The 23821-nt window shown below is 41.2% G+C and overlaps 1 protein-coding gene across 4 annotated transcripts in view; it reads right to left on the bottom strand.

The window, feature by feature from the left end:
- LOC145344087 (ELKS/Rab6-interacting/CAST family member 1-like) overlaps positions 1 to 23821 on the bottom strand; it is a 789164-nt gene that overhangs the window by 163909 nt on the left and 601434 nt on the right. For all 4 annotated transcript variants that reach the window (XM_080190908.1, XM_080190909.1, XM_080190910.1 and 1 more), the window contains one exon: positions 10201 to 10302. In XM_080190908.1, coding sequence (XP_080047034.1) covers positions 10201 to 10302 — 102 coding nt within the window. The remainder of the gene's footprint in view (positions 1 to 10200; positions 10303 to 23821) is intronic.

Below are 23821 nucleotides of genomic sequence, written 5' to 3'. Positions count from 1 at the left end.
AAATCCTTTTAATAATGGTGTTCAAAGATTTTAAACCTAACTGCCAAGTCGACAGTGTTCTCTTGTGTGAGTGAAAAGAAATTGCAAGCCAGTAAAAGTGACCCACTCCCAAACATACACACATAAATGAATTAATAAAGAAGTTCAAATGAAAAGAAGAACACTCACACGTAAAATCAGGATTTAGCAATTTGGAATCAACGTGTGCAAGTGATTGTGAGAAGCAGGAGTCAAAACAGATTCTCACCATTCTGAACAAAATAGCTGCTTAAGTTCATCTGAATGGCTATGCCCATATGCCCTCCTCATCATCCTATTTGGTTGCAGATGACAAGGACAGCCAATGATAGCGTGGGGACAAAATAAGATCAAGTTAGTAATATGCAGGCAACAACCAGATTGTACATTAGAATAAAGATAAGCAGTGGTGACTTTCCAATGATCTCTTCTCCCGCCAGTTTTGTGACAAAGTAATGGATTAGAGTATGGGCAAACACATATTCAATTTCCTGTGAATCAAATCACCAGAGTGTTATTTATCTGACATGCACCAAAATACAGAATACATTCACTGAAGTGGGCTGTTGGGGGGCGGATTGTGTATCATTTTTCCTTTCAATTTTTTTTCACTTTTGGGTAGAACAGCTTGTTGGACGTACCAGTAGTGCCAATACACTACTACAACAGTTTACATCATGAATCTGTCAGAGTTTGATTGAAGGGTACTAAGGATCTTGCGATTTGATTATATCAATTCAAATAAGTGTAACTCTCACTGCACTACAGAACTGTCAACATCAGAAAGAGATTTCAGAAACAGATTGAACAAAGTTGTTGCTCTATAAAGTGAAACAAGAGGTTTTCCTTCTGGTCAACTATGTTTTGTTGCATGTTACACGTCAGTAAGTTTAAGATTCCTTCTCCCTGTTTAGACTGAATTTTGAATGAATATTGGTATCATGGTTGTCCCTCACGGATGGCATCTACTCAGAGTCATGGGTTTCTGCCATGGTTGTCTTGCGCCTGAACAGACTGATTCTCGATCTGCACATCTTTGGGCACATGGGGCAGGATATCCTATGTGGTAGTGAGGTCTGGAGTGCAGGATTTGCTCCCTTTTCTTTCCATTTCCGTTGCTGCTCTTCTTCATCATGAAGGTGTTGTGACTCAGTGTACTGCAGCAAGTTGTCAGCACTCTGAATGATTGGTGGCAAGCTCTGCCTCATCATTAAGGTCAACAATGCTACACTTCCAAAGAAAACTTCAGATTGTCTTAAGTGTTTTCTCTGTTCTCCCTGGTAGATTGGCCATTTGAGAATTTGGGTATAATGTTCAGTCCATCAAAGTTGATTTTCCAGGAGTTTTGCCTGAGTGTCTGGAGAGCTGGTTTCAAGAAGAACACAAGTATTTATTCAATAGTCCTCACCTTGAAACTAGAGATTGCGACAGAGGCATTGCTCATAGAACCTCTCTTCGGTGCTCCTATATGCTGCTGATACACAGTCAAAGTTTCACTACAGTACAGACCATAAGATGAATTAAGATGTGCTTGAAATTGCCAGAGCAAAAATAATTTTTAAAAAGTGACATCCAGAAACAAAAATATCAGTATTTCGTCATTTAATCAGAGTTGAAAAGCTACAGAGAACTCTACTAAAGGGTAAAGCAGAGAAGAGAGGGGTCAACATAAGTGTAGTTGGATGATGGACATCACAGCGCAGTTGCAGACAAACTACTGTGGGTGAGTAAGGATAACACATGAGTAGGGTGAGTGTGAAATAATATGACAGCAGATCTTTTGGTAAGAGTAGCTTCAAACAGGAGAGGAGGATCCAACAACCTTCCATGATCCTGATCTGGATTTTGAAGGTGTTTGCTTCAGACCTCCCACTCAACACAACTGGGCGTCATGGTAACACAGTGGTTAGCACTGCTGTTTCACAGCTCCAGGGACCTGGGTTCGATTCCCGACTTGGGTCACTGTCTGTGTGGAGTTTGCACATTCTCGTGTCTGCGTAAGTTTCCTCCGGTTTCCTCCCACAGACCAAAGATGCGTGGGTTAGGTTGATTGGCCATGCTCAAATTACTCCTTACTGTCCTGAGATGCGTAGATTAGAGGGATTAGTGGTAAAATATAAGTAGGGATATGGGGGTAGGGCCTGGGTGGGTTTGTGGTCTGTACAGAATCGATGGCTGAATGGCCTCTTCCTGTACTGTACAGTTTCTATGATTTCTATGACTCTACAACTGCAGTCATATGATGAAGCAATTGCAAGATTGTGAAGTTTCTTGTACATACGTACTTTTGGAGCACCATCTATGGAGCCTCATAATTTACTGAGTTAAATTCTCAGTAAAGTTGCTCAGGCCAATGATAAAATGAAGACTTCCTGATGTTGTTCTCTTGGACTTTTCTTGGATTTTCTGGCAACAAAGGTCACGTCGGAGGTTCGTCTGGAAGGTCTAAAGCCATACTACCTCCCTGGGAGAATTTCCTCAGCCACAGAAAGTGGTGATTCAGGAGAATTAGTGTCAGATGTTTTTTCCTGCTTTGGACAAAGAGGAAACAGCTCAATTATTTCCATGGCATGTTTTATCTCCCTTCTTGAAAACTTTTACAATTGTTGCATCTAAAGTTAGCTGGGGGACCTGGTGAGGAGTTATTTTCCTCCCAAATCTGTAGGATGAGTACATGGAGTTTTGAGGCAAGAAAAACTGATCAGCTTTGAAGGTCTCGGCTGAAATATGAAGGGCGAGTTCTGTTGTTTTTCATCTGTCTGATTGCTCGTTGCAGCATCAAATTCTACCAAAGAATACTGGGTAACCTGAAGAGCAATAGCTGCCACAGTGGTTTCATGGTGAAGGAGTTGATGAAAATATTTTTCCCTGTGTTCATGGACGGCATTGCCATCCTTAAGAAGAGAGATGTCATCCTGAGAGTGAAGGGAATTTTGTCCATTTGACATTGCTGTATATTGGTGGCTTTGAAAAACATAGAGAAGTGTAGCACAGGAACAGGTCCTTCGGCCCACAATTTTGTGCCGAGCATGGCACCAAATTGAACAAATCCCTTATGGCTGCCCAAGGTCCATATCCCTCTATTCCTTGCATAGTCACGTGTTTCTCTCAAAACTCCTTAAACAACCCTATTGTATCTGCCTCCACCACCAAGTTTTGCATGTCCATAATGGTTTAATATTGTTGGTTCTTTTAGGTTTCTCTTCCCACCACTTGACCTTTAGCTTCTGGATTTGACTTGAGGCATTAGTCTTGAACTGTTGAAATGCTGCCTTCCTGACTTGCGACCTTTGGTTGTTTGCCAGGTAACAGGAGGTGCTCATTTTTGTTCTAGGAGGTCAAATATTTCAGCATTGTCACTGGGACTGGCTCAATGAAAATGGTGATGCTCAAACCCAATGATCTAGGTGCAGCAGTCTAGTACAACAGACTTTATTTTATCCCATTGTTCTGGAATTGAGTTGGACATGTGGTCATTTTCCAAGTTGGTCATGAGCTATTGTTGAAATTCCTCTGTTCAGCCTGCTGCCTTCGGAGTCAGACATTGATCTTCTTTCTCTTCGTCCCTTGTGATGTCTTGGTGAGTGCTCAAGTTAAGTCCATGATCTGTCCAGGCTGCATCAACCCCTACATGGATTGAGTAATACAAACTTTATTTAGATCTTTGACCTGAACAATAACCATGGATGTGTCAATACTTTGATCTAGGATGCCTCCATGTAGTTTTGTTTTTGTCCTTCTGGTGGAAGCGGGTGCTTATAATAATTAGGCCATGCTGAGTATACATTGTCAACAGGAGCCTGCCATTCGCATTGGCTTTTTCCAATGGTTCCACACCTGATGTAGGAGTTGCCATCAATCATAGCATTAAATACTCCCCCACCCCCACCTGAATGATGATCTGTTCTTCTTATGGAATGGCAGTGAGGATATCAAAGTCAGAGCAAAGGTTTTCCTCATCGGGGCCACACCTGGATGTGGTACATTTGTTATGAATTAGCTCTGCATGAAATGTCGTAAGTCATTCATTTACACAACTGGAAAGTTCTGATGGTGCATTCAAAAGCCTATTCAGAATGCAAAACGAACCCGATAGATCAACCTTTCCTTTCCTGCTGTTTTGTCCTGCAGCTTCCTCTCCCAGGAAGATGATTCAATGTCAGTTCGGATTTTTAATAGTTCACATGATATGACTGCAATTCTTCATTTTGGATTGTCAGTCTTGAGATTATCCATTAATGTTCTAACATGCCAAGCTGCAAATTTTAGTACTTTCTTTCTTTGACCAGGAAGGTGGTGATCATGCAGGATATGGTTGTCCAATCAGGAGAAAGTGACACAACTTATTTTAGCCCCCTCCCCATTTGCAGTGAACAGAAAGTATCCCAAAGGAGACTGCACAGCCACAGATGCCACTGTCCACCAAAGACGCTTTTGTCTTTACAGAAGTATCCAATGGGCTTCATGCAACTGTTGCCTCGTGCAGATTCCTTACTAAGGACTCCCAGTTTCACAGCTCTGTCCCCATTGCCACAGGACTTGGCATGGACCCTGGTAGAAAGCTGCCTGTGCCCTTAATGTAGGGGCTGTCTTTGTCCACATACCTCGATGGGTTGGTGCTCAGATTCTGGTGATGTGTCGAGCCCACGGTGTCTTTGGCACAGCAGCAGCCTTCTGCCTTTACAGTTCTGTGTGGGACAGTCTTCTTTCACCTGCTTTGCCCTTGAGGATTTTTTGAACCTAACTTCTCCTGTCACCTCCCTGACCTTGTGACATGGATGGCCCAGTGGAGCAAGGAGCTGTCGATGGTATTGCTTGATGGAACATGACAGCATATAAGCCACATCGAGGCGGTAATCCAATCCCTGTGTTTTCACAACAAAATCCAGTTCTCCTATTCTGGACATGGAAATTTGAACATAACAGTCTGCAACTGTGATAACAGATACTGTAAACTTCAGAGGTGTGTAAACATCAGAAGTGTACAAACTTAACAATGTACATAAATAGCTCTGGAATACATTCTTGATCTCCACAGAATCCCAGATAGCAAAACTTGCTAATGGTTGAAATCTAGACAACTCCACTTCAAGTATGTAGGTGGATTCAAGTGGCACTTTACCACCTAAGCACCAGTTTACCCAGAATGTTTTCCCACTGCTTCCCAAAACAGTGCACCCTGGTGTACAGTGGACTCATCACAGAAACTGATTTGGTTTCAATCTTGCATCAGCGGAAGTATTGTCCTGAAATCTACACAAAGGGGCCCATTCCAGCATACTCTCCTTCCAAGGGAAATATTCTTCAGTCATTACTACAGCTGACAAATACAGACCTGAATTCCCAATGTACAAATACAAATACCAGAGCTACCCACGAGTGACATCATGAGCAGCATAATCTGAGTCCATCGGTACTCTTATTCAGTTCAAAGAATGGATACAGAGAACATTACATTGAAACCAATGTTTGAAATTCATCCCAAATGAGGTCAAGTCGTAGTTAATGTAATCTTACTTCTTTGTTTCTTACTGTTTAAATAAATAATGGGCTGTGTTAATTTTACTATAATAGCTAAGGCGAGATGACAGCAATACCTACAGAATATTGTTCCTCTATCTGGATAGCAGCTAAGCGATTGTCATATTTAACAAATGTCTGCCTACCTGCACTTACCTTCATGCAACAGATATGCAGAACATCCTAGGCAATTAAGTTAGCAATATTATCTTGAGCTTCCAACACAATACTGTAAATTAGGAAACTTCCGCTTTCAAAAGTCATTTCATTGCATTCATAGGTTGCAAATTTAAATTCACTGTAATTAACATGCATATGTCTGAGCAAAGTTAACATTGCACAAAAGTACTAGGAACTTCAGGCTGTATGAAATACTCTTAAGATAGTATTCATTCATTGAGAGGTGATAAAAGAAATAAAAAGGGAAAGAGCTTTACTACTGGAGCAAATGAATGAGGGTGTGCATCTGTGATTTCCTACACCTTGAAACTAATCTCAGCATCAATGTGAAGCTAAATCTGAGCATGGGTGATATCACATTTGACCAAACTGGAAGTGAGGAGGATGGAAAGAAGTAGCCCTTACTCACTTGTAATTAAGAACAAATCATAATTAGTCCTTTTCTAAAAAAAGCCATCACTGTGCACTGATACAAGCAAATTCCCAGTATTCATTCCTTCATTCAGGCAAAACTGTTCATATGTTGATAAGATTGGGATAAATTTAACTAGATTTCATTTGCAACTGTGTGTTTTTGATTGCTGTGAATGCACAACACTCACTTTTTGCCTGCTACCCAGGAGCAACCTCATATAGCCTAATGAAGATGTTTCATAGCAGTACTTTAGAGAGAACATATACATTGATTTGTGCACTGCAGCACATTAAATAATTTAAATTCAGTACATTTAGAAAAAAAGTGTTTCAGATGTCATATTGAATTCTGAAACTAATAATAATCATAAGTTTTTAGCCTTTTTGAAATCACCACATTTTGTTTCTCATGATGTTTCACAGGTCTGAGTGTAGAATAAACGCTCCTAGTGGGCAGTGTGTATTTGTAAAAATGGCTCTTGTATCTTTCCAAGAGAGCTTTCATTTGGTGTTTCTGGCTTTGTGGCACACAAATGAACTATGTCTAAGAGTGTCATAATGACAACAATAAATTTGAATAGCATCCAAAAGAAAATGACCTTATAAACTGCATGAGTGATATAGTTGTGAAGGTACCATTTTGCTAATTCTTCAACTGCAGTTATCTTCTCTAATGTTATTTCCATATCTTTTATATTCTGCCGTTTCAAATATTTGTCCATTTCTTTTTCAAACCTTAATACCACTTGTCATAACCATTCCATGTTATCGGAAGTCACAGATTGAAAAGGTCACAACCTTCAGTTAATGCTGCCTTGTTATCCTTTCAACAAATAAAAGGATCTTTTGTTACTTACTTTCTCAAAATTTTTCAGAACACTGAAAATCTCCATTAACTTGACCATCTTTCATATTAATATGCTGTACAATTCCTTTCGTGGAAGTTAGAATTCCTAATGGGGGGTTGTGGGGGTGGGGAAAAGAATAGAGGGTTGTCCATGGGGAGAGAAAGTAGGTGCCCAGGGAGGGAGGAGGTGTGGGGTTCTGGGAGGTGGTCGAAGGCAATTAATCCCAGGGCTGCTTGGAGGCCTTGTTGGGAAGAGTCATGAGGTCAATGGCCTTTTGAGGGCAGGGATTGTAACAGACTTGGGAAGAACCTCAGAGTCCCGGGATGGGGGGAGGGGGGCTGGGGAAAGGGTGGGATAGATTGCAGGCGAGGGAAAGAAACCAGACTTTGGGGGGCAATAAAGGGGTTGGAAATTGAGATGGGGATTTGATGGCTTGGGAAGAGGTATAGGGAGGGTGGATTGGAGGGCTGAGTGATGGGGAATTTGGTGACTGCCCAGACAACTGGATCCTGCAGATAGGTGTAAAGGTATTTATCTCCTAAATCCAGCAGCTTTCATCTTGATGTAGTTGATGGGTTTCCTGAAGCTTGGGAAAAACAGCCAACTACATTTGGAAATGAAAAGCTAAATAACAATGAATTCAGTTATCATAATTGAAGTGTTAACTTGCCCTAATACAGCAGATTGATCATGCACTCAACTTCCCACCCAATTAAAGCTGGAATTGGGTGGGTTGGAGGCAGGTTTGAATTGCAAATTCTGATTTTTAACACTTTAACCGCCCAATCCAAATCAATTTTTTTTGATTAAAAGTCCCCCCCAAAGTGTCTGGAATGGAGGAGAGTAAAATTATTTAAGATCTTTGGTCTTCTACAAGTGAGAACATTCTAAGTGGAAAAAAATTGATTTTAAGTGTGGGCCAAGACATTTCTGACTCCCCAACAGAAAGCTGAAGTAAAAACTGAAGATAAGAAGAGTTTGGTATAAATGGTAAAGTGAAACAAAATTATCACAGGAAAATCAAACATATTTGAAGTTCAGACTGAGTCATTCAAAATTCATTTCAGACAAGCTTGTTGAGGCACTAGTTCTTCAAAACTAAGTTTTTCACATTCCTTCTTTTTGTGTTTCTTTCTCCACAGTGTTGCACTTCTTTGAAAATAGCAATTATATCTCTACTTATTAGAATATTGACATTGATCATCATAACCATCGTCATCATTTTCAACTTGATCCCATTTACAGTGGATTCATCTGTAAACCAGGCCTACCTCGGCACACCGAAATGTAATACACTTTTTAATTTTACCGGGAATGGGATAGATCTACGAGGGTATCAATCCAATTTGGACAGCAAAATATCGTATTTTTTAAGCCTAACTTGCACATTTTGTAATTATCAATATGACAGCCTGATGGCAATCTCTAATTGCTGTCAGCCTAACATTACTCTTCTGCTATCAACTTCAGGATTCTGTCATTGTACATGGCGCAGAGCAACCACTAAGGTTGAAGACAATAAAGGTGAAGAGAAAATCAATGTAACTATCGCAGTTTGTGTTTAACTTATGCCAAATTTAGATTTTAAAAGCCTTTGGATTGTAGCTGAGAAGCAAAACTGAGGGAGACAAGCAAGTTCACAGTTTTGACAAAGGAAAAAGAATGAGTAAGAGCATCCTGATTTTAAGTTTGGATATCAACATGTTAAGGGGAAGGGACAAGTGTCTGAGTTAGTGTTTATCTGCTTGGACTATATTCACTAAATTAAGCTGTGCAACAATTCAGTCTGGGGATATAATTTTACAAAAATGGAAACCGGCTGTTTGCAAAAAACGCAAAAAATACAGAAGATGAAAATGGTTGAGTGACGATTGAGAAACCAGAAAATGTGCTTGGCATGTCCTTTCACACCCAAAATTCCAACAATCAATTCAATTGTTGCTCATTTGTCTATCATGTGACATGGAAAGCCAAAATTAAATGAGTAACAATCAGCAGCCAGTAAATGGCACTTACTTGAACTGGAAAAAAATGGGTACCTGGAAAACCATTTACTGGTTAGGAATCGTATATATAAACATCTGACCGTGATTGGAACAGGAACCACAACATGAGCTGCAGTATGGGGGAAGAAAGTCCAGACCATGTATGTGTGACCACTACATCATTTAAAAAGTCAGAAGTGCTTGCATATTTTTTAATGTGCATGCTTTCTTTGGGTATATTGTCAAGGGGTTTACGGCACAGTCCATTTACTCAAAAGAACTGAGGTACAGATATATTTAGGACAACACACAGGCTTTAACGTGAGTCTAAGTGGATTTTAATAATGTACCTCATAAGCTGTTGACACTGATCAGTGAGATGGGTTTTTTCAAAAGATGTAGTCATCCTGCTTATGATTTTTTTAAAATGATTTGAACTTTAATTATAACAATGTTTTAAAATAACAGTTTACTAAATGGCCTGCAGTTATAAAAAATAAAATCATCCTTTGAAAAACAAGCTGGCTATTGTTAGAGTAAAACCAGTGAGTTTCTGGTGTGTATAATTATATATATCTATCTACAGGCATTCTTACCCATAGACACACACCTCTACCCCTGGGGTTCAGTTGCTAAATCATTGCTAGTCTCATGTCCAAAAAATATCTGAAAATAATTGTGAACTTGATTTTATTTCCATTATTATGAAATAAACTGATCTGCTCCACCATGTGTTATTTATGTCTGGGATACAGACTTGGTGGGGTTCTTAGAGGAACTCATTGATGCTTAATCCTTCCATGTGCACTCAGACTTGTGCCAGCAAATGAACTGACTGCAATCTGGGTTTGCTGTGGGCAAAACAAATGGGTTGAGTTCACACAGGTGCAGTGCCAACTAGGTCAAAGGGCATCAATCTCAGTTTTACTGGCCTCATTGTTGCTCAAGTAAAGGGTAAGGGAATCATATGACAATATTCTAATGTACATAAGGTGATAGTGAACATAACCAGCCTAATGATTTTGCAATTTTAAGTAATATCCCCTTTCATTGTGCAGTTTTGTAGCCCTTCACGCTGCTCCTAGTCTTAAATCACTAAACTCCAAACTTGATCCAGGTCTGTTGCAGAGGATATTCCTAACACAGACACATCATCAAGAGAAAGGTTAACAGTACAATGTAAACCCTAAGCACTAACTGTTCAACTCCCATTTAGATAACAAAATGGTTCTCACCTGTTCTGGGGAGAGTTTATGATTCGTCTGTTCAGAATGTGCTGAGGATTTCAGGTGGTCCTCCTCATAATTATCTGCCATCAGCTTCATTCTGTTCTGGGTCTGTGAAAAAGAAACAAAAGATGTTCATATCCATTTGGTTAGCCACCTTCATTGATACATACTTGTGCTCCTTTTAAGTGAATGATTGACAATATTGTACTTCCGATCTTGGCAGTTAGATGTACTCTTGGGGTGAGGGGGGGGTAAATAACTTTTAGTATATTCTCTCTTACTTCGTGTGTCATTAAGGAAACTTTAAAAAAGATATGTATATATAAACTAATATTGGTCCATACAAGTGAAGCTCACTAAGTTAGAGCTTGAAGGCATTGCTGCCATCCATTCATGCTGAAACAACTTAACCTAGTCCTGTCCCTTTAGTTGACCCCTATTTCTTTGCCATCTCCAATGCATATAGGTCTCATCAGGTTCTTCCATAAGAAGTGATTTTGAAATGGGGTGTACATCAGGCGGGTGGTGGGAAGGGTGGTTACGATAAACAGATTATACAACAAGCAAGGTGTCTGAAATGTTTCACTGGTCAAGCTTAGATCTCATGGGAGCAGCAAGTTGCAAGCACAAATCTAGCACCAATAAGTAGCTTGCTCTTCTGGGAGCAGTGGGAAATCAGACAGCTCATCGATTTAATTCTCCACCTCGGTCTCCTGTGCTGCTCCAATGCAGCTTAACTTCAATTTGAGAAGCAGCACCTCATCTTTTAATTCTGGTTGGTTGCCTCTGTGGAGCAGGCAGCTAATTCTGCTCCCTGTTTGCCCTGGAAAACTTCTCTGGAGGTCGGAATGGTTGAGGAGCCATCCCAACGTGCATCTCCGATTTTTCTCAGCTCCAGCCCCCTTCACCCCCATCTTCACAGGGCCAGAAAATTCAATCAATTAAATCTTGTTTTTCCCCCACAAATGCTGTCTGAGCTGCATCTTTCATCTTCTAAATAGGAACATTAACCATTCTAGCCTCTATGCTTAATATGGATCTAGGACTGTTATTAAGTTCACTTGCTACAGCTTGTTGACTAATCTCTTTACGTACACCTTGAAGCCATTACAAAAGATCAACTGTACACAACCAAAATGCCAAAAAAAATCTCTTAATAACTATTATTACTTAGGAAGGGAGTTTGTATGTACAGGTACACCACCTATCGTGCAGCCTTGAAACTAGTGAAGCTCATTTCTGGAATACTTCCTAAATTTATCATAATGTCCCAAATGGAATGATGGTACTTTTGGGTTCTGGAGAAGAAGGGTGTGTTTATCTACAGACTGGAGACTGTGGGCTTAAATAAATACTACTTTCTACAGTTTTGCACGCTGAAGCAGGAATCCATTCTATCAATTCATTTATTTTTTTAAACATTGCTATTTTACTTACAACATCTAATGACTGATTTTCTGCAGATGGAGACTAACTTCTCAGTTTGGGAGTGCCACAAAGAAGAACAATTTTGCTGTCACAGCGTTTGGAACTATCACGGAGTCACAAACCGCTTGCCCATTCAGTGATCCGTCTCTCCACAATAATCATAACTGCATATTGGTGAAATCAATTTCAAAGTCATCATGCTGCTGAATTTCAGTGAACCAATGCTGAAGCCAGGTTGAATTCTAGTCAGGAGCCCAGCAGTGGCTATAGCAGGACCCTGGAGATTTTTGAGGAGTGGGTCAGTTAAGAAAGAGACATGCAAGGATTCAATGACTGGTTAGTGAGGGGGCGGATTGCTCAGGCAACTTTGCCTGAGGTCAACCAGTACCACAGGGGCCTCCTCGATAGGCCATGGAACTCCCATCAAGAAGGGTGCCCCTGGGAATTCACTGAGAAACACCAGGTTTACTTGGCTGTCTTCCCATGAGTTCGCAGGCCTTACTGAAGCAGACAAAATGCGCATAGGATAGTGAAGTGGTACCTAATGAGGCCCTTAAGTAGCTCATAAAAGTAGGCCATAAAATGAGCAGCTGCACCACTGAGGATCCCACTGCAGGCAATGTGCTTTGATAGTGGGAAGACGTTGGACTTCCCTCCTGAAATCTTCCCTTACCAAGTTACCAGTGTCCCCACTACCCAACCCATCTTTAAGGGCAGGGAAAATTCAGCCCCAGATGTCTCCCAGGCTTAGCATTGGTCACAGAATTGATTGGTAGATGTTTCCTGTTTTTGACGCTCCTATTACAAGAAGGGATGGCCTATTTGTTCCACCCAGTGATGTGAGCTGAAACATGGGGTTGGATTTTAATCTCCAAATGGAGGTGCGAATTGTTGAACTTCTTGTCGCTCGCTGCTCATATCAAAAGTCCTCGCTCAAGGCTTTTTTTGGGAAAGAGAAGCAGCAGCCAGGGAAGCAGTGAGGAGGGGGCTCAGCAAGAGGGAGGGTGCATGAGGAGGAGAGTCAGTGAAAGGGAAGTTTAAAGGGGGAGAGGGCCGATGAGCGGACAATTTAGCGGGTACAATCAGTGGCAACCAGGAGGTGCAGCAAGGTGAAGGGTTGGGGAATGGAACAGGTAATGAGTTGGAGGCTTGAGGAGCCAGGGGAGGCAGCAGCAAGTAAAAATTAATTTATTTTAGTTTACTTTAGAAATTATTTCATTTTACAAATGTAGGCATTTAGCAATGGTTGCTTGGTGGTATGAACTTGAGCATAGCTGAAAACAAAGAGATATGTTGTCAAAGCTTTTCATCTGACAGTCAGGGCAGAATCGTAAAAATACCAAATTTTGAAGAGAATAACAATTTATACTGCATGTGAAAAGGGTGCTGATTGGTTGGCAAGTGGACTCTGATTGGTAGAAGCATTGCCATGGAGAATGCACCATCGAACAACTATCTCCCAAGCTCTTGTTTAAATTCAAACCAAGCAAGTCAATTCAATAAGATCACCTCTCATTCTTCAAAACTCCAGTGACCACAGGCCCAACCTGCTTAGCCTTTCCTCATAAGACAGCCCCTTCATTCCAGATACTAACCTACTGTACCTTTTCAGAGCTGGTTCCAATGCAGGTGTATCCCTCCTTAAGTAAGCCAACGAAAATTACACAAAGTACTCCAGATGCAGTCTTATCAATGCCCTGTACAGTTGTAACAAGACTTCCCTACTTTTATATTCCATCCATCTTGAAATAAAGGGTAACAAACCGTTTACCTTTCAACTATTTGCTGTACTTTCATGCTAACTGTTTGTGATCCACGTACAAGGACACCCAGATCCCTTTGTATCACAGTATTCTGCAGCCTCTCACCATTTTAAATAATATTCTGCTTTTCTATTCTTCCCACCAAAATGGACAACCTCACATTTTCCAACACTATATTACATCTGCCTAATTTTTGTCCTCTCACTTAACCTATCCATATCCTTTGTGGATTATTTCACCTAGATTATCACAGAGTCATAGAGACCCCATGAACCTTCCAAAATGGCTGGTGGGACTAGGATCTGGATGTTCTAGCCACATTTCCGACATATGTCATTTTTGTTGGCGGGGGAAATGGGGCCGGGCTGAATTCAAACTGTTTGCTATAGCAAGGGCCATAGCCTGCAGTATGGAAGTTACATCTTTTTAGAGTAGCTCTTGAAAGGCAGAAAGGGTCTGTGGAACTGTCAAGTTATTTAAACCTCCAGCCCTTTAAAAATAAAAAATCCTGCATCAGTGAGAGGAAAAACAATCAGATCTAGCAGTAATAATAGTTATTTGTTGGCATTAGCCTAAGGGCTATCATTGTGTCATTATTAATGACTGACTGCTTTCCACAACTGATAATTAACCCAACAATGGGTCCCTGGGTTCAAATTTTCAGTGGCACTCAAAGAGGTTACGAAAGGATTAGCTGCATTTTATGTGGGGTTAGGAGTATAACCTGTTTGCTTTATAAGGCATTACATAATTGCGGGAATTGAGAAGTTTAGTATCAGCTTTTTTTTATATAGCGAAGGCTGTAACAGATATTTTAAATATTTTTCATCACCTGAGTTCTGCCCTTGGTGGATACTGGGTGAATTAGCATGGGGGAAGTAAAGGCAAAGAGTGGTGGATGACTTGGCATTGGAGCAATAAGGGGTCATGAATTGGCATCTAGAATGTGAGGGTCCATGGAGAGTGAGTGGGTCAATGCGTTAGCATTGAGGAGTATGAGGAAGTCATTGGGAATGGGTGAGGAGCATATCTTTGAATATAAGTTGGCATGAATAAGTAATTGATGGGGGTGGGGGGATGGCAAGAGGGCCTAAAATTTGAGCAAACAACTGGAATGAAAGCATGTCTTACAAACAGCCTGCCATGATACTCAGATGCCTGTGATGACTTCTAATTTGCAACCAGAAGCAGTGGGCCTGATCCAACCTGCCGAAAGTGAAGAACCTGCTATTCAGGGGAGCTTTTCTCAAATCTGGTGCAGCAAGCTAAGAAAATTCCTGGTTCGCGTTACCCGCCTCAGGAGTGAAAACGCTCACACTATGTTTTTCTTCATATCTTTGTATTGTCAGCAAATTTGGCCACAATTCATTTGGCTCCTTCATGCAAGTCATTAATATAGATTGCAAATAGTTGAAGCCCTAGCACTAATCCTTGTGGCATCCCACTAATTATAGTTTGTCTGCCTAGAATGATCTGTTCTCTTGACTTTATTTTCTGCTAGTTAAGCAATCCATTTTATCCATGTTAATATATTACCCCAACACTCTGATCTTGTGCAGTAACCTTTTACATGTCCCCTTATGCCTTTTAGAAATCCAAATACACAATATTTACTGGTTTTCCTTCATCTATCTTGCTTGTTATTTTCTCAAGGAACACAAATAAATTTGACAAACATGATTTCCTTTTCACAAAACCATGTTGACTTTGTTTGATTGTATTATAACTTCCTAAAAGTTTTGATACTACTTCTTTAATAATGGATTCTAGCATTTTCCCAATAATAGATGTTAGGCTAACTGGCCTATACTTTCCTGCTTTCTGTCTCCTTCCTTTTTGACAGAGATATCACTTTTGTGGTTTTCTAATCTACTGGGATCTTTCCAGAATCTAGGAAATTTTGGAAGATTACAACCAAGCATCCACTATTTCTTCAGCCACTACTTTTAAGACCCAGGACGCAGTCCATCGGGTCCTGGGGACCTATTAGTCCCATTAGCTTTTTCTAGTAATAAAATTTCTTTCCTCCTTCTCAAGGTAGGTGAAGGAAAGTATCATATGGGTCACAGCAAAAAATCCAGTTGGCACACGGAAAGCTGCTCTTTGGTTAGACCATAAATAATTTCTGCTAACATTGAACCTTTCTCAAAGCTAACTAATATTAAATAAAATTGATGAAAAATAGCTTTTCTCAGATGAGTTTATTATGCAAAACTCCAGAATATCTACCTAAATTCCTATTCTAGAATATCTGTCTTTGATCAATTCAGCATGGTTTTTCTTTGCTTCCAGTTGTTAAAGAACAAATTATTCCATTAGGATTTAGTCATCTGTTTGAACCTCTTCCTATTATTATCTAGAAGCAAATGTAGCTTTTTTAATACATTTGTTAATCAACTTAACTAATTGATTGTTCACCAACCTCCTGCACTGAAGAGCCAACTATCACAATACAGACACGCAATAGAGACATTAATCTGTATTTCATATGAATGCCAAAGATTTATTAGAGGAGGCTTTGTGTTCTTGGCTTCATTAGATTCAGGGAGGAGTTACTGGGGATGAATTTTGATGGATGGGGGAGAGGTTATGGAGGGGGAGGGGGGTATGGAGGGTGAGTCTCCTGCTCATCTCCTAGAAGTTCAATGAAAAAAGCAAGTAAACCATAAGTGAAATACAATTTCCTCGGGTTCCATAGCTCTTCCACAAAAGTTACTGTAGGGGAACAGGAGGGCCACCATGGAAATATACCCTCTTGCATCAGAAAAGCCTTGCAATGAGGTAAAAGAAAATTAACTTCATTTATATGTTAAAATGGTAAAGCGCTCCAGGGTGCTTCATAGGAGCATCATCAAAGAACACGTCATCAAGTCACATAAGGAGACATTAGAAAAAGAAAAAGTCGGCTTTAAGAAGCATCTTCACGGAAGAGAGGTTTAGAGAGGAAATTCAGGAGCTTAGTCTGTCGGCTATTGGAAGCATGGTTGACGATGGTGGGGTGAAGGAAGTAGGGAAGTGTAGAATTGGAGATGTGCAGAGATCTTTTAAGGCTGGCAGAAGGGATAGTGAGTGGCAAGTCCATGAAGGATTTTGAAAACAAGGGTAAGAATCTGGATCACGAATACCGTATAAAGTTGAACTCCTTCAGGTCTGGTGTCGCGAGACATATAAGTGCCCATTACCAACATTCAATATACCGTTAAAAGATAAGGATTTAATTTTGTCACGGGTTCTCCCAATTGTTCACTATAACATTAGCAGTAGAGCTGCAAAAACCTCAAACAAAATGAGTGTGGAATTTTCCATTCTGAAGGTTATCGCGGTAGCAGATGGGAAATTGGACCTCAATGGATATGTGAATGAATTGAAGTGAAACATAAGCAAATATGTCCTTTACAGGTTTCCCTACATCTCATGGCCATCAGGCAAGGACGAAGCCCTTTATCTGGCCTCCCACATGGCATTCCCATTTCACGCCACCACTTTCAGGTAAAGGACATCCTGAAAGACCAGAGATGGGTATGCTTCCCGTTCATAAATGAATGCATACATAAACATTGCTCTTTAACCCGGATGATGACAGCCATGTGCAAATTATCTCGGGCTGACACTTCTCCGCATGTCTTTATCATCCTCTAATCTCTATAAAGATTGCTTTGGCATCAGAGAAGACTAGCCACATGATCCCTTATTCAGTCATGACAATGTACCCTGGAGGATGGAGATTTGGACTCATGAATTGGCTGACTCTACCAACCATGCCCTTTGGAGGCCACCTCATTGCTCCATCATCTTTCCTATGAAACAGGAACAAATCTGCTGCAATGCAGGCTTCACCATCCAGAGAACACAAGTGAGCATTTTTGACATCCAGTTGCCTCATAATTGTTAAGGTGTCTTTTTAGTCCACCACTTGTGCTGACCTTGAATTTCACGCATCTGAAAAGACCCTCCTCACACTTCACATGTCTTGTGCAACTTTGTCACCGAGAGCAGCCTTGAAAAAATGGTGTGCATAGATTTTCAGTCACTTTTCACCACCTTCTACCCTCCCCGTCACCCACCAACTTACACACATTATGGACCCACCCAACGTCACCATTTCTTTCTCCCCTGTCATCCTTGAACCTTCCCTTGTGATCCACAATTCGCTTCCTCATGCCTTTCCTCCCCTCACAGCCAATGTCTATTACTATCCGCTCACTCTATCTCTGCCTGTTATCTGAGCCACACATTTTGTCCTCCTTTGTGACCGTTACCAGATGCTCACCGTGGGCCTGACATTTCACTGCATCCCATGTACCCCTCTGACTGTGGCAGTTCTCCCCTATCACCAGAATCCAAGAACACCCCCAGTAGCTCACCTCCTTTACACTCTTCTTCACCCCCACCTACACCAGACACCCTTGTCCGGATCATTGAATCTCTGCTGCACAATTAGGAGACAAAATGTGAGTGTGTGTGGAATAAATGAATAACTTACACACAATATGTAGCTATAATACACGTGGGAAAGGAACAAGTTACAACAGTGAATTTATAAGCTCAGTATTTTTGCAGAACAGAGAAATCTGCTTTGAATCAAACAGTAACCAAGTACCAGGACAACACGTGAAATATAGAACCAGCGATAGAAAAGAGGTGGAGTAAGTCAGTAATTCCAGTGAGTGCTCCAGATATTTTTCTAAACTGGGAATTAATTTTACATGGAGTTTCTATTCTTTTAGTTTGTAATCCAGGATTTTCCTTTCATTTTGTATGATATGTGGACTAAATGGGTGAAATTTAATGTGGGCATCAAACATATCTCTAATTGACTGGACAGCCAGTGAAAGCCCCAGATCTCCTCCTTTCAGCAAATTACATGCCAATCAGCCAAATAACTAAGCAGTAGCAGACCTTCCCTAGGATCAAGGACCCTGAGGATAGAAACCCTGCCCTCTGAGTTGCCAGCCAAAGGTTGGCAGCTGTATATTGCTTGGCAGTGCCACTGGGAAGGCGGTGATTGCTGCTCTTAATATACATACCCAAGGCCCAGGATTGCCAAGGTACCCAGCTGTGTGAGGTGGGTGCCATGAGGAGATGAGAGGAATGTCAGAGGCAAGGAAAAGCGATTGGCTCTCAGATGCACCCCACTTTCGTGATGCCAGGTCCCTCTATGAGGCAGTGAATGCCTAACAATAGGGAACCTCTGGGTGCCTGTTCACTCTTACATTTCGTGTAATGACAAATAAATACAAGCAGTGCAGGGTGGGGTCCTTCAATGGGCATTAGTTACCCAATGAAAGGGCATCAATTAGCAGTGAAGTTCATAGGCCATTCAAAGACTCCAGCACCAGACTTGATCAGGGCAGATGTGGGAAGGTGACAGGCTTCTCTGGGGAGGGCAGTAAATTCCATCCCATATGTTTTTTGATCATTTGTTAAGTTTCTTTCTTACTGGGGAGTGTATGGTACTGAAGGGCAGCTGTTGCTGTCTGTTTGGGCAAGGATCAGTATGATGGCAGAATGTTTTGGTGGCAAGACCTTGTAAGAAAAAAGCATTTACAGAATTAAGTCCCCTCAAGGAACCTTGAAGAGTTTGGCAGTTCAAATGACAGGCTCAATTAACTTGTTGTTTATATTCAATTCCATTGATGCAGTAAATAGGCCCTAAGTATCTGGAAAAAGAACACTGTAGAAATTATGTAGATATCAGGGCATAACATCAGTGGATGCTTTTTGATTTCAGGAACAACAGCCTCACATGACGAGTACTGAACTATAACTACAATTTTCTCAGCAGATTCCTAAAAAATAAAACACGCAGGAGGCAGGCACTGAGTTACAAGACATTCATTCAGACCAGTTCTGATAACGTCACAAATGGTGAAATTGAGGCTCAAGGGGTTTATGAAAGTAGCAGAACTCAGGTATTCAATTACTCTGTAAACTTACTGCCAACCATTTGTTATTCTATACAGTATGTTATGTATAGTTTTCACTTTTAATAAACATACCCTTATGCGTGTTGAACACAGTACAGGTAGTGCACCTTTAATGAAAGGGAATATGAGCTTAATTCCATGAATGGTGAAATAAATACATGCTTCTATCCATATTGTAGTTTCTACCTCTATATAACTTTTGTCTGTATTAGCTAGAAACACTCTCCAAATCAATAAATTGATGCTCACTTAAGAGACAACAACTCTGAGACACAATGTAAAGACATTTTTGAAAATGTGCATAATTCAATGTTAAGTTTTTTGAAGAGGGATACAAAGAATCTGAATGTTGCTTAACACAGAACTCGAACCTGTGTGCATGGACAACGTAAGTTTAGCTTGAAGCATGTGGATTAGTGTGAATACGTGGGATGAACAGAGTGTGGGGCAGAGGAACAAAATAAAAATGTGAAGAATTGCACTTTATAAACAAACGATTATGGTAAGATAGATGGTGTTCCAATGTATTTGACTGCGGTTGACTGTATCAACTTGCACCAAATACCTTATTTTAAGCTCAAATATTTACAGCCAGGACTTGGCATAGTTGACAATTTGTATTTAATACAAAGGTGGAACTTTGAACATTTGTGGCAGCTTTCCCTTTGCCTATGATCTTTGGCAGACTTCTACTATGTTAGTCTTTGGGTCTCCATTCATGGACTGTCAGATTGTGGCATGCTGACAAAGGTGAGATTTGATGCTTTTCTCTCATTTCCTTACTCTCCTTCAAAACTTAGCAATGGGAATCCCATTAGCTGGTAGTTATTGAAGTTTCAAAGGATTAAGCAAGTGGGCTTCATTGAAATAGAATTATTGATCCTACAGTTTTATTCCTTTTTTTCTCTGAAGTCATCACTGGACTCCATTTGGCACAGTGACATAATTGAAATGGGCACTCATTGCGTGAAGGCGCAGCTGTAGCCTATGGGATTTGCAGCAGTTCTAAGACAATGGTTTGAATTGAACCAGTGATGTTTCATGGTGATAATCAGTGTTTTAGGGTCAATACTTGTATGCTTGTGGACAAAAATCAGTAACACCTTTCAGTTCTCTCCTCCGTGTTCTTCCAGAGTCTTACTTCATTACTGTTGCTGCTTCTCGCATTTTGATAGATGCTGACACTGTGGCAGGAACTCTGTAGTAAAGTTACATGGAGGTCTAAAATCTGACTAGCATCAAAATACGGAACCGTGTTTCCAAGTTAATTGCCAGTGGACAACATATAACTCACATATCTGACAACTACAATTGCATTCTTAAATGTAGTGGTTTAGAATATGATTGTAAGTACATTCATAAACCAGGAGACACCATCCTGTTATAATCGGGCCAAAATGTCACACAGTATATACTCTTCCCCCTAGCCCTACATAACACTGGTACAAATTGCCACTGTATCAACATGCTAATGTTGCATACCGGTTTATTTATTGTCCTCTTTGTGGTTTTCATATTGGTTTGATATTCAATGCACCTATTTCACGCAACAAGAGTCCCACACACCACCATCACTATTTCTGGATAAGTCCTGACCAACTGCAAGACAGACCCAAGCAAGATGCAGCATTGTGGTTCCCAGTTGGGAGGAAGTTGGCCTGCAAGTTCTCAACATTGGCTCTGGACCCCATAAATTCTCATGGCATCAGGTCAAACAAGAGCAAGGAACTGTCCTGCTGATTGTCACCTACCACCACCGTTCAGTTGATGAATAAGTACTCCTCCATGTTGGACACCAATTGGAAGAAGCACTGAGGGTGACAAGAGACAGAATGTACTCCGCATGGGAGAGTTCAATGCCCATCATCATGAGTAGCTCTGTAGTATCACTACTGATTGAGCTGGCCACATCCCAAAGGACGCAGTTGCTAGACTGGGCCTATAACATGTGGAGAAGGAACCAAGAGGGAGAAACCTACGTGACCTGATCTTCACCAATCTAGCTCTTACAGATGCATCTGTCCATGACAATATTAGTGGAAGTGACCACCACACACACCTTACGGAGACAAAGATCCATTTTCACATTTTGGATACCCTCCATCATCTTGTGTGGTGCTATCATCTTTGCTAAATGGGACAGATTGAACACAGATCTAGTAACTAAAAATAAGGCATGCATGAGGTATTGTGAGCCATCCAGAGCATCAGAGTTGTATTTTTCCACAATACGTAAATTCATGGCCCAGCATATCTCCCAATCTACCATTACCAACAAGCCAGGGAAACAATCCCAGTTCAAAGAAGAATCAGGAAAGCATGCCAGGAACAGTACCAGGCATACCTAATAATGAGGTGTCAACCTGGTGAAACGACAACACAGGACTAGCTGCATGTCAACCAGTGGGAGCAGCATTCCCGCAACCATTGAACCAGGTCAAAGCTCAGTCTTACCACATCCAGTCATGCGTCGTGGTGGAGAATTAAACAACTAACGAGAGGAATAGGCTCCACAAATATCCTCATCTGCATGGAAGGGATGCCCTGCATATTGGTGCAAAAGACAAGGCTGAAAAACTTGCAACCATTTTCAGCCAGAAGTGCCAAGTGGATGATTCATCTCCTGAGAGCTCCAATATTGTGAATGCCACACCCTTTAGCCAATGTGATTCACACCATACAATATGATCACAAGGGAGACAAGTAACTTTTAAAAGTAATTTCAAATCCACAGTTATGAAGGGAAAGAAATTATATCACAAGATTTCATATTTCAATCAGATAAAATTACCGTATATGTGTTAAAGCAATTACTACTGACACAGTGTTAAGTCAAAGAATTCCGCTATATGTTATGGGTCCTGAAATCTCCTTCAGTTTTCCTGGAGACTAACCATGGCATGCCACAGCTTTCAGGAATGCACTTTCATTCTCTATGTTCACATTATTCTCCAAGGTATGCACTTTCTTGGGGCCCTTCCAGTAGCATCCAGCTAATTGACCCTACAACTCTCAAGCACCTCACTGTTTTGGACTTCCAAGCTCAAGCATGGACCACACTGCATACTTGCTTAGTGATCCAACTGAAAATAACCCCTGGTTTCTGACAGCTCTTTGCTTCTCAAAAATGGGAAACAAATACTGGGCAAACCAGCCATGCCCACATCCTGTCAAAGATTAAACTTTAAAAATACCATTACTGAATTCCCTATCAATATCTTAGGGGGTTGCCATTGACCAGAAACTGAACTGTACCAAATATTTAAATACTGTGGCTATAAGAATAGAGGTTGGGAATTCTGTGGTAAGTAATTCACCATCTGACTCCCAGAAGGATCTAGATAGGCTGGGCGAATGGGCCAGGAAATGGCAAATGGAATTTAATGTTGGCAAGTGTGAGGTGGTCCACTTTGGTAGGAAGAATGGTAGGAAGGACTATTACTTACGGGGCGAAAAACTGCAGCAGGCGACGGTGCAGAGGGACCTCGGGGTCCTTGTGCATGAGTCGCAAAAACCCAGCTTGCAGGTGCAGCAGGTGGTCAGGAAGGCAAATGGGATGCTGGCCTTCATAGCGAGGGGGACTGAATATAAAAGTAGGGAGGTCTTGCTGCAGCTGTATAGGGCATTGGTGAGGTCGCAGCTGGAGTACTGTGTGCAGTTTTGGGCGCCGCACCTGTGCAAAGATATTTTGGCCTTGGAGGGAGTGCAGAGGAGGTTTACTAGGCTGATACCGGAGTTGAGGGGGTTGAGCTATGAGGAGAGGTTGAATAAACTGGGCTTGTACTCGTTAGAGTTTAGAAGAATGAGGGGAGATCTCATTGAGACATATAAGATGATGAATGGGATGGATAGGATAGAGGTGGAGAGACTCCTCCCGCTCAAAAAAGACAGTAGGACTAGGGGGCACAGCCTCAAGATAAAAGGGGGGCGGTTTAGAACGGAGTTGAAGAGGAACTTCTTCACTCAAAGGGTGGTGAATCTCTGGAATTCTCTGCCCGTTGAAGTGGTGGAGGCTGCCTCGCTAAATATTTTTAAGACGCGGGTTGATGGGTTTTTGATAAGAGAGGGGATTAAGGGTTATGGGGAGAAAGCGGGAAAGTGGAACTGAGCAGCAACAGATCAGCCATGATCTTATTGAATGGCGGGGCAGGCTCGAAGGGCTAGATGGCCTACTCCTGCTCCTATTTCTTATGTTATGTTCAAAGCCTGTCCACCATATACAAGGCATTGTCCGTGGTCCACCTGCCTGGATGTGTGCAGCTCCAACAACATTCACGAAACTTGACACCATCCAGGACAAATCAGGCCACTTGATTGGTGCCTCATCCACCATCTTTAACATTCACTGCCTCTACCACCGATGCACAGTGGCAGCAGCATATACCATCTACAAGATACACTGTAGCAACTTGTCAAACTCCTTCAACAGCATCTTCCAAACTCGTGATCTCTATCACCTAGAAGGATATGGACAGCAGATGTATGTGAACACTAGGACCTGCAAGCTCC

The sequence above is a fragment of the Carcharhinus amblyrhynchos genome, chromosome 6 (genome assembly GCF_965287045.1).
Source record: "Carcharhinus amblyrhynchos chromosome 6, sCarAmb.v2.hapA, whole genome shotgun sequence".
NCBI lineage: Eukaryota > Metazoa > Chordata > Chondrichthyes > Carcharhiniformes > Carcharhinidae > Carcharhinus > Carcharhinus amblyrhynchos.
The sequence above is the reverse complement of the archived record's forward strand: the minus strand, read 5'-3'. Positions and strand labels throughout refer to the sequence as shown.